Source organism: Pan troglodytes, chromosome 4, assembly GCF_028858775.2.
Source record: "Pan troglodytes isolate AG18354 chromosome 4, NHGRI_mPanTro3-v2.0_pri, whole genome shotgun sequence".
NCBI lineage: Eukaryota > Metazoa > Chordata > Mammalia > Primates > Hominidae > Pan > Pan troglodytes.
Genome location: NC_072402.2, coordinates 5,982,377 through 5,994,103, shown reverse-complemented (window position 1 = coordinate 5,994,103; position 11,727 = coordinate 5,982,377). Strand labels below are relative to the sequence as shown.

General features: G+C 46.6%; 1 protein-coding gene across 3 annotated transcripts in view; it reads right to left on the bottom strand.

Annotated features, from left to right (window-relative positions):
- Positions 1–6,059: 6,059 nt before the first annotated feature.
- ADAMTS16 (ADAM metallopeptidase with thrombospondin type 1 motif 16) overlaps positions 6,060–11,727 on the bottom strand; it is a 181,674-nt gene continuing 176,006 nt past the window's right edge. The window contains exons 22-23 of one of the 3 annotated variants that reach the window (XM_016952922.4): positions 6,916–7,063; positions 6,060–6,175 (exon numbers count right to left, since the gene is read on the bottom strand). In XM_016952922.4, coding sequence (XP_016808411.1) covers positions 6,060–6,175; positions 6,916–7,063 — 264 coding nt within the window. Of the gene's footprint in view, positions 6,176–6,583; positions 7,064–11,727 lie in introns of those variants that run through there. The other 2 variants (XM_016952923.4, XM_016952921.4) reach the window with 2 other exon arrangements.

The window sequence follows — 11,727 nt, the reverse complement described above, 5'->3', positions numbered from 1 at the left end:
TTCGAGGTCACAGTTGAACACCCAGCTGTGCCATTTACTGGCTCCATGGCCTGGGAGAGTCACGAGGCCTCGATGTGCTGCTCCCTCTTCCTCCCGCCGTGGACAGGGCCATTGATGGTGCCTCCCCCAAGGGAGGGTCAAGTGGGCCTTTGCACATGAAGCGCTCATCTCAGGGCTTGGCACACAGCCAATGCTAAATATAGCCTAAGGCAAATGCAGCCCACCCCAGCTGGATGTTGTGATGTTGGCTATAGAAGCAGACGAAGGCTTTGGCCAGTGCCTGACATGATCTAAGCCAGCCTCTCTCAAGCCCGTTGTAGGGGTGTGTCAGGCCAGTTGGAGCAGCGGATTGGGACACACAGACGGCCTGGGTGAGAGATGCTAACCAGGTGCCGGGCTGATGAGTCCTGCAGCCCCAACAACCCTGGCTCTAGGCAACACCTCACCTGCCACGCCACCCTTCTCCACCCGGCATCTGTCTCAAGTGCAGAGTCATGAACAGAACACAGGCTGGTGATGGGCGAATTATGGGTAGATCATTGGCAAGTCACAGACAAATCATGGGTGGATCCTGGGAAGGTTATGGGTGCTTCTTCCATCTGCCCCTCTTGCCCATGCTCTCTTCTCACTGTAAGAGCCCAGGTTGAAGAGCCCAGGTTTCTGGTCTACCATTTCCCTCCTTAACAGAAGCAAATCCACCCCCTCAGCCTGGCCCCATCCTGTGGTCATGGTCAACCTCATAGTGCATCCATTTGCGGCCATACATTATTTCACTGCTGGAACAAAAAGCCCTTGAAGGCAGGCCCACATCTTGGCCATTTTTGCCTCCTTCATGGAACAAGGTCAGCAGGTGTCCCATGAAGGGCTATTGACGATGTGATAGGATTACTGAAAAGCTTCTGTCTGAAGGATGGAGGTTTAGAGGACAGCCCCAGTGCCTGGGTGAGTCAGTAAGACTGTGGTACCCGATGGCTCTGGGTTTTGGAATAAGCTGCCCCCAGCTCCCCAGAATCCTGTAGAATTCTGCAGAATCCCCCTTTCTCTCTGGCAACTCCAGAAAAAGCTATATAAATTTTCTGTCAGAATTTCTGCTCTGTAAAATGGGATTGGGAATATCTCCTCCCACAAGTGGGTCTGTGCATTGGAAGAGGTGGTGCAGAGCCTGTTGTGCCACGTCAACAGCTGGTGTTATGCACAGACCAGGCAGCCAGAGCGTGTGTGGGACCCGCCATCCATTCCAACAGCCGACATCCCGAGAGCAGGTGTCTGCCTTTGTCACACCAGTGGTACTGGCTTCTCACCGGGTCCCAGTTACTGCTGGTTAAATCCAACCCCAGGGAAAGGGGCATAATGGTGAATTTTATGTGGCAATGTGGCTGTGCAGTCTTGAGGCAGAATTGCTGCTTCTCAGGGAAATCTCAGTCTTTGATCTTAAAGCCTTCATCTGATTGGATGAGGCCCACCCATACTATGGAGGGTACTCTGCTTACAGTCAATTGATTGAAATGTTAAGCACTTCACAGACTGCAACACAGAAGCCCTGCCTGGCAGCAATAAATAGCTTACCAACCAAAAAGAGCCCTGGACTAGACAGATTCACAGATGAATTCCACCAGCGGTACAAAGAAGAGCTGGTACCATTTCTGCTGAAACTATTCCAAACAACTGAAAAGGAGGGACTCCTTTCTAAATCATTTTATGAGGCCAGCATCATCCTGATACCAAAACCTCGCAGAGATACAACAACAAAAAAAGGAAACTTCAGACCTATATCCTTGATTAACACAGATGCAAAAATCCTCAATAAAATACTGGCAAACTGAATCCAGCAGCACATGAAAAAGCTTATCCACCATGATCAAGTTGGCTTCATCCCTGCGATGCCAAGTTTGGTTCAACATATGCAAATCAATAAATGTGACTCATCACGTAAACAAACTAAAGACAAAAACCACATGATTTATCTCAATAGATGCAGAAAAGGCCTTCAATATAATTCAACGCCCCTTCATGTCAAAAACTCTCAATAAGCTAGGTTTTGAAGGAACATACCTCAAAATAATAAGAGCAATATATGACAAACCCACAGCCAATATCATGCTGAATGGGCAAAAGCTGGAAGCATTGCCCTTGAAAACTGGCACAACAAAAGGATGCCCTCTCTCACCACTCCTCTTAAACATAGTATTGAAGTTCTGGCCGGATAATCAGGCAAGAGAAAGAAAGAAAGCGTATTCACATAGGCAGAGAGGAAGTCAACCTATCTGTGTTTGCAGATGATATGATCCTACATCTAGAAAACCCCATTGTCTCAGCCCAAAACTTCTTAAGCTGATAAGCAACTTCAGCATAGTCTCCGGATACAAAATCAATGTGCAAAAATTGCTAGCATTCCTATACACCAAAAGGCAAGCCAAGAGCCAAATCATGAATGAACTCCCATTCACAATTGCTACAAAAAGAATAAAATACCTAGGAATACAGCTAACAAGGGAAGTGAGGCACCTCTTGAAGGAGAACTACAAACCACTTGTCAAAGAAATCTGAGATGACATAAACAAACCATTCCATGCTCATGGATAAGAACAATCAATATCATGAAAATGGCCATACCACCCAAAGCAATTTATAAATTCAATTTATAGATGTAATGCTATTCCCATTAAACTGCCACTGACATTTTTCATAGAATTAGAAAAACACTATTTTAAAATTAATATAGAACCCAAAAAGAGCCCAAATAGCCAAGAACAATAAGCACAAAGAACAAAGCTGGAGACATCACGCTAGCTGACTTCAAACTATCTCACAAGGCTGCAGTACCAGCATGGTACTGGTACAAGGACAGACACATAGACAAATGGAACAAAATAAAGAACCCACAAATAAGATAACAAACCTACAATCACCAGATCTTTGACAAACCTGAAAAAACAAGCAACGAGGAAAGGAGTCCCTATTTAATAAATGGTGTTGAGAGAACTGGCTAGCCATATGCAGAAAATTGAAACTGGATCCCTTCCTTACACCATATACAAAAGTCAACTAAAAATTGATTAAAGACTTAAATGTAACACCCTAAACTATAAAAACCCTAGAAGAAAATCTAGGCAATACCATTCAGGACATAGGCATAGGCAATTGTAACAAAAGCAAAAATTGACAAATGGAATCTAATTAAACTAAAGAGCTTTTGCACAGCAAAAGAAACTATCATCAGAGTGAACAGACAACCTAAGAATGGAAGAAAATTTTTGCAATATTTGCATCTGACAAAGGTCTAATATCCTGCATCTACAAGGAACAAATTTACAAGAAAAAAATGAAGAACTTCATTAAAACGTGGGCAAAGCATGTGACTGGACACTTCTCAAAAGAAGACCTACCTGCGGCCAACAAATAAATGAAAAAAAAGCTCAACATCACTGATCATTAGATAAATTCAAATCAAAACCACAATAAGATACCATCTTACACCAGTCAGAATAGCTATTATGAAAATGTCAAAAAACAACCGATGCTGGCGTGGTTGTGGAGAAGAAGGAACGCTTCTACACTGTTGGTGGGAGTGTAAATGAGTTCAGCCATTGTGGAAGACAGTGTGGTGGCTCCTCAAAGACCTGGAGACAGAAATACCATTCAACCCAGAAATCTCATTACTGGGCATATACCCAAAGGAATAGAAATTGTTCCATTATAAAGACACATGCAGGTGTATATTCATTGCAGCACTATTCACAATACCAAAGACATGTTCAACCCACACACCCATCAATGATAGACTGGATAAAGAAAATGTGATACATATACACCATGGAACACTATGCAGCCATAAAAAGGAACAAGATCATGTCCACCGTAGGGACATGGATGGAGCTGAAAGCCATTATCCTTAGCAGACTAACGCAGGAAAAGAAAACCAAATACTGCCTTTCCTCACTTGTAAGTGGGAGCTGAATGATGAGAACACATGGACAGGAGGTGGGGGGGATAACACACACTGGGTCCTGTCAGAGGGTGGGGGACTGGGGGAGGGGAGAGCATCATGAAGAATAGCTAATGGATGCTGGGCTTAAAACCTAGGTGATGGGATGATCTGTGCAGCAAACCAGCATGGCACACGTTTACCTGTGGAACGAACCTGCACATAAGATTTCTATAATGCCTGGCTTCCCACCTGGCATTATAGAAATGGCCAGACTCACTGAAAAAAAAAATTAAAATCTCACAACACACGAAAACAAAACACAGGACTCTAAGGTTATTGTCACATAGGCTGTGTGGCTGACGTCTGCTACGATAGAAGCGTAACTCTTCTCAGGATGGTAGGGTTTTGATGTAACCTATACTTCCCGCACATGTACCCTCAAACTTAAAATAAAAGTTGGAAAAAAGAAAAGAAAAAGAAAGAAAAGAAACTGCTTGAGGCGCCAGGCTGCTGTCCTGTGGAATTCAAACTCGAGGCTGCAACATCAACTTTTACCGTATCTCCAGCCTGCCGGCCTGCCCTCCAAATTCCAAAACTGCCAGCCTCCGCAATCCTGAGAGCCAATTTCTGAAAATAATTTGCTCCCCATCCCCCGCCCCACCAACCCTCTTGATGTCCTACTGGTTCTGCTCCTCTGAAGAAGCCTGACTAATACGAGTTGAGGTGGCACGGGGAGGTCCCACCTCCTTTTAATTAAATGTAGTAGGAAGCCACCATCACCAACCACCACCATCTCCCCTGCAGCCTCCTCTTCACTCAGGGGCACTTTCTTCTAGGCCATTTCTAGTTTTCTCCTGCAGTCTAGAGCCCCATTTCTTCCGCTTTGAGACCTGTCTCCCGGTATCTTTGTTCCATCCTTTGATTTCAGAAACAAACCTTGTGAAGAATCATGAGGTAGTTCAGAAGCACACTGTACCATATAAACTTTATTATAAAACTTCAGCAAATATAAATATCCAGGTGCCCCTTTGGAATGGAGCCACAGCACCGGACAGGAGAACAGCAGCCGCACTGAGGATGGCAGGGAGGGTGCCAGAGACGCCGGGCAGATTCCCACCCTAACACCCGCAGCCTGGCTTCCCACCTGGCATTATAGAAATGGCCAGACTCACCGAAAAAAAAAAAAAAAGATTAAAATCTCACAACACACAAAAACAAAACACAGGACTCTAAGGTTATTGTCACATAGGCTGTGTGGCTGACGTCTGCTATAATAGAACCATAACTCTTCTCAGGATGGTAGGGTTTTGATGTAACCTATACTTCGATCTGTCATTTACAAAGAAAAGCATGAAGAAGTGGGTTTTTAAAAGGACACTCACTTGCAAATAACTGAGAAAGATAAAACATAAAATATAAAAAATCTCTCCTTCAATGCATGAATCTGAAAGAGATAGAAGCACCTTAGCAGGAATTTCATTTTTCCCATTTCCATAGGCAAAGTCCCAAACCAGAATGCAGTCCCCTGGCCAGTGACCCTAGAGATGACGCTGGCTCCGGCGGTGGCTCCAGCTTCCTGGTAAGAGATGCTCGGCCGCTGTGGAGGAGGAGGAGCCTGGGCAGCCTCCTGGAGCTCCCCTGACCTCCACCCAGGAAGTTGGTCACTCCTGATGGCTCGAGGGGCCTTCCTAGTGGGAGGGGAGGCTGGTGAACTTGGGGGTACATATTTTGTATGTTTTCCTTATTTCATGGCCTTTCCTTCTTTTTCTAAGGCACCAGACATTTAGCAAGTTCAGCCCTGCCTGTCTTTTTGACTTGATTTAGCTGCAACAGGCAGGGGTGAGTGCTGCCTCTCCCATTGTGGTGCCTGCCTTCTGCCTCACGAGCCACAGCTCTGTCTGCCAGGGTGCCACATTTCAGCCTGACAGGAGACGCTGTGTGCATGGGGACACAGGTCTGCACCCAGGCTCACAGTGAAACACATACATACACTCCTGGTCAAAGAGCCTAACACGGTTTTCTTCTTTTGGCTTTGCTCTTCCTTGGATGTATTCCGACGTAGATTGCACAGCTCATTTGTGGGAAATTTCTGTGCCACGCAGGCACTTTCTCTGCTACGGAGAGCGGTGACTCACAAGTTGGACTTAGAGCAAGTCTTGCAGCACTGCTTGCCGTAGAACTTGTGGCTGCACATCCCGTGCTGGGGTACCAGGTAGCACCAGTGGAAGTAGTCTTTGCAGAAGGCATCTGAAAATGAGCAGAGCTGCATTACTCAGCGATCCCGAGTGCAGCGACTGATGTTGCCAGCTAATAGCTCTGTCTGGCAAATAAAAGCGAATTTGTCACGCTCTGCGGCTGCTGCAGAGAGGCAGCCCCCAGTCTGATGGGGGTCCCGTGGAACCTATTATTTTCACAAGAGCCTTCTTGGAAGTTTTCTGCAAAACTGAAATTTTCTTCTTGTGCTGACCCCACTCACTCAACCACGCATCTACCCATTGGAGCCTCTGTTGACTGAATTTCAATTCTCCAATTCTCTGGTTGAGCCAAACCACTCGCCTTCCTCGAGCCACATTATCTCTCAGAATAGCCTTAACAGGCGCCCGGCCATCTGTCTCCGCAATGCTGGGGGATTTTGTGTGTGCACAGGGATGGCATTTAGAGGGCACCCAGTGAATAAGGGAGGCTTTTGTTTATCCTAGGGAGAAAAGCTGCTTTAGTTAAGATTGCTTTCTTTAAATATAGTGAACAGCATTGATATAGGAAAGAAGTCACGCTTATGTCACTACCATCTATGTTGTCCTGGGGCGTCACGAGAGGCAGCCCGGTCTGCTCTATGGACCATTTCATTGTAAAACTGGAGAAGATGCAAAGAGAGAAAAGGTAGATCAGACGCAAGACCCTAACTCCAGGCCCCCCAAGGAACTGCTCCAGAAACCTGACATTCCAGCCCCATGCCCAGGTCATGCTGAGGGGCCCCATGTACTCACCTTTCTTCTCTGCAATGGGGCAGAAGTGAGTGTTGCAGGCCAGGGAGGCCGAAGGCTTCTGGTGCAGGAGGCAGCCTGAGGCCGGCCGGCCCCCAGCCAGGCACTGCACGGACCTCGTCTGAACGCCACCCCCACAGCTGGCTGTGCACTGTGAGAGCAACACACACATGTCACCATGGCCCCAGGCTCTCAGGCACCTGGTCAACCTCAGTGTGCCCACCTTTCTAAAAGGCCTGCTGCTGCAGGTCAGCGAGGGAAGAGCGACTTCAATGGGGAAGAGAGCCTTGCAGAGGCAGGTGGAGTTATGGTTGGCCACGATGTGCGCGAGTGAGCACGGTCCCTGCTCACCTTTTCCAGAAGCAAGCACCAGGCATGTGCTGGGCCAGGCCTCTAGCAGAGCATTCCAAACCAACCAGCTGACATAGCTCCTGGAACCCTTCCTGTTGTTCAGATAGAAGACAGCCTTGAGCGGTGACAGGACTTGCTCAGGCTGGGATTTGAACCGCTAGAGTTGGATTCTACAGTCTCAACAGACGGTTCCCGGGCTTGGGCTTTGTGGGGGCTGAGTTCACTTTTTAAAAAAGTAAATATACTGCCGGGCACGGTGGCTCATGCCTGTAATCCCAGCACTTTGGGAGGCTGAGGCGGGTGGATCACCTGAGGTCAGGAGTTCGAGATCAGCCTGGGCAACATGATGAAACCCCGTCTCTATTAAAAAAAGAAAAAAAAATTAGCTGGGCCTGGTGGTGGGCACCTGTAATCCCAGCTACTTGGGAAGCTGAGGCATGAGAATCGCCTGAACCTGGGAGGCAGAGGTTGCAGTGAGCTGAGATCATGCCACAGCACTTCAGCCTGGGCAACAAGAGCAAAACTCCATCTCAAAAATAAATAAATAAATAAATAAATAAATAAATAAGTAAGTATACTGATTAAAAAAGCTGATATTCATGGATTGGCATATTATCTCCTCAAATTACAGGCAGCAAGGAAGAACAAACTTAGATCCCCCTGCCAATAAAGTTACCTACAAGTTATCCTTCTGATTGAAAAACATGAAAAGACTTAACATCTTGGTTTCTATTTACGGTATTTCAGAGAACACGGTTGCTGATGTTACCACCTGGGACCTGGCGCAAAGGTACTTATTTCCCTAACTCTTGTCCCCAGGACCAGCCCTTGTCACTGCTGGTTGGGGTAACCCCTCATTTCCTCTTGCCTCTGCATTTGAAAGCACCGCCCCCTCCACCCAGACCATTTGAGGTGGTCTCTCTGTCTACAACTGTGAGTGGCTGGCCAAAATTAATCTAGGTATGGATAGAAGGAGAAGTGTCTGGAAGTCTAGAGTATTTTTGAGTGTGTCAATGATGGTTGCATGGCCACAAGGAAACTGGTGCATATCTGGGGATACCAGGCTTGTTCTCTGAGCCTAGTGTGAAAGAAGTAGTGCCCTTCAGGGAATGCCCTTGCCAAGCCACCCTTTCTGGTGGTCCAACGGGGAGAAGCTTGACAAGCCAATCTTTACAGTGGCACCATCACCCACATTCCCAGGCCCCTGATGCATGAAGGTGGGCACTGCCAGCTGCTGGGGCTTATTTTGCTGAGGTGTTGGCATCCTATTGAGGCTCCCCCAATACTTGGAGTATCAACAGCACAGGGAGAGAGAGGGAAGGAAGGGAGTGAGCTCAGTTAGATTATCTTTCATGAGCTGGCATAATGCACATGCCACAGAACATGAGCAGGACCCATCTGAGATCAATCACTGAAAATAAATCAGGGGTTAGGCAGCTAAAGATACAGAGACACTGGAATCTGTGATTGAGTCATCTGAAAAATAAAACTGCCCACTGTCTAGACTAAATCATGTAAATTGTGCTCAAACGAGGCTAGGGTTGGAATATGTTGGAAATGTAAGCAATTAAAGGAGCACCTGCAAGCAGATTGGGTCAGATAACATTTTGGAAGTCCTGGTGCATGGTGGGTGAAAAAAACAACAAAACCGTTGCTTTAAAATGCAAGGATCACACTGTGAAACACTGGGGACATGCATGACTCCCTTTGCTGCCCCAAACCTACAAGAGAGTATGTCAGAGACCATTCCAGCAAGTGAAGGCATCAGGCCTGGGGCTGGTTCTCCACAGCCCAAACCAGCCTGCAAGTGAACAACCAGGGACTGAACCTTTCTGGGACCTCCTGCCATCAGAGCTTTACAAAGTGACTTGAATCGCTGGGGATGGGATTCAGTGATGGAGCAAGTCAAACATCTTTATCTGCCCACTGAGAGGAGAAAAGCTGGAGACACAAATGGCCCTGAAAGTCACAAGCTGAAACTGTTTGTCTGTTTTTTTCCCCTCTGGATGAGGAATGGCTGAGCCCCTGAGCATGTGTCTGGAACATATCTGGGAGGCTTACTCCCTTTGCTTCAAACCCAATTTTAGAAAAAGTTGCCAACAATATATGACTACGGAAAGTAGAAAAAAATAATGTGGGGAGATTCACGTTTGATTTCAGAATTATCAGGGTCACAAGGATAGAGCCAGATGTTGCCCATCACTTACTACATCTTTCGGAACATTCTGCAGAACCACATTTCTGCCTTTTTTCTCTGCTGTCTGCATTCCAGACACCCTCTTAGCTCACACAGTGCGCCGAGAACCTTGGGGCTGTGGTCACCCTGCTGAGACAGCAGGTCACAGGAACTCTTTGGCCACATCCGCATCCATCAGTGTCCACAACATCTTTCGTTTCTTGAGTTAGATTTATTTTATGATAAGCGGCTCAGGCAGAATTCCATTCTTGCTTAAGATATGCCTCAATTAGAAATCAAGAGATCTAGCCATTGGTTTTTTTTCTTTGTATCATTTAAACAGTTCCAAAATAATTAATATGTGGTTTGATTCACTTTTGTCACTGATTCACTTATTCAGCAGATTTTAATCACTGATATGGTTTGGCTGTGTCCCCACCCAAATCACATCTTGAACTGTAGTTCCCATAATCCCTAAGTGTCATAATCCCATAATCCCCGATTACCAGGAGGGCAGTAACTGAATCACGGGGGCAATTACCCCCATGCTGTTCTTGTGATAGTGAGTGAATTCTCATGAGATCTGATGGTTTTGCAAGGGGCTTTTCCCCCTTTCCTCAGCACTTCTCCTTGCTGCCGTCATGTGAAGAAGGACGTGTTTGCTTCCCATTCCACCATGATTGTAAGTTTCCTGAGGCCTCTCCAGTCCTGCGGAACTGTGAGTCAATTAAACCTCTTTCTTTTATAAATTGACCATCTCAGATGTCTTCATTAGCAGCGTGAGAATGGGCTAATACAATCGCCCACCTCCCCAGTACCAGGCACTGTTCTAGGCACTTGACATAAGTGATGAACACAATCGACTTGGCCCCGAGCCTTAGGACAGTTGCAAAACCTTGCTACTCACAGTGAGGTTCTTGGCCCAGCCACAGGGGCCTGTGGGGAAGCTTGTTATCAGGGCCAACTCTCAGCATCCCTGCTTCCAAGATGCACAGTGTCAGAATCGGTGCCGTTCCCAGATGATTCCTATGCACAGGTGTGAGAAGCACTAGTCCAGAGAGTTTTACAATTCCCCGTGAAAAAAATCCATGGGAAAAGCTTCCACATTTCTCAAAAGTTTCATTTCTTTATGTAAGATGAAAGAAAGATGTTCAGCTGCACATTTTGAAAATATTTTGAATGGATAAAGATGGTGATATACTAGGAGATGAAAAAGAAGAAACCTGAAAATGTTTATTCACTTTTCATTCCAGGAAGAAAAAAATCCAAGTCGTTCCTCAGTCTCCCAAATACGATGGCTTAAAACTCAGCACAGCCATTTAGAATTCACCTTCCAGGCGTTCCCTTGGTGACTTCCAAACAGACGGATCCTAAAAATCACCTGGAGCCTTGACAATCACAGACTCCTGCGGGGCAGAGCTCATCTCTCAAACAAAGGGAACAGAAAATAAACAAATACATGCTAATTCCTGGAGGCCACAGGCTTCACACATTTATTTTCTTACTGTGAAGTCTCTCCTGAGAGGCCTGCTCTAAGTCCCTCTCTTTATTCACCTTCCTCCTGAGGGCCTTGGTGTGCTCTCTCTCTCCCAGCTTAGAGCTTCTGCCCTGCAACTTTCCACTATTCCAGGACCAAATGTCCATGCTCATTTCAGGATGGGATGGCAGAGACCTCAATGGCCTCATTCACAGACACCTCTGCTGTCCACATAACCGACGTTGTGAATTTTTGTACAAATCCCACTGGTTACAAATATAAACTCCCTCAAACCCAGGAGGTGTGCATGGTGACCTTCTCTATCCAGCAGCAGGCCGGTTCTTGTTTTTCTGGGCACCACATAATTTTGGGAGATGATGACAGCAGATTTAGTGTGGAATTATCAGAGGTGGGAGACTAGATCAGGGTTCAGGGGATAACCCTGGGATGGACTGCGCAGCGTTCACCCAGCCTCATCGGTTGAGATCTCCATGCACTCTGTGTGTGTTTGTGTACACACGCAGGCACATGTGTGCTCCCGTGTGCACTTGGTGCAGAATGCAGTCTCATGCAGTCTTAATTGCCACGGTGGAAAATCAAATTCATTCTCTGACATGGCTGCTGCCCCTCGGTGCCCATGAGTTTCCAAATCAGTGTGTGCACTGTCCTGGTCACAAATTGACCAAATTGTGGGGAGCTCCTGGAATGAGCCAGCCCCCCCCCCCAACACTGCCCAGCACTGAGGGCACACCCTGTCTCTGCATGTGGGGTCAGTTTCCAACAGGTGATCGCATGCAAGCCATTCCCAGAC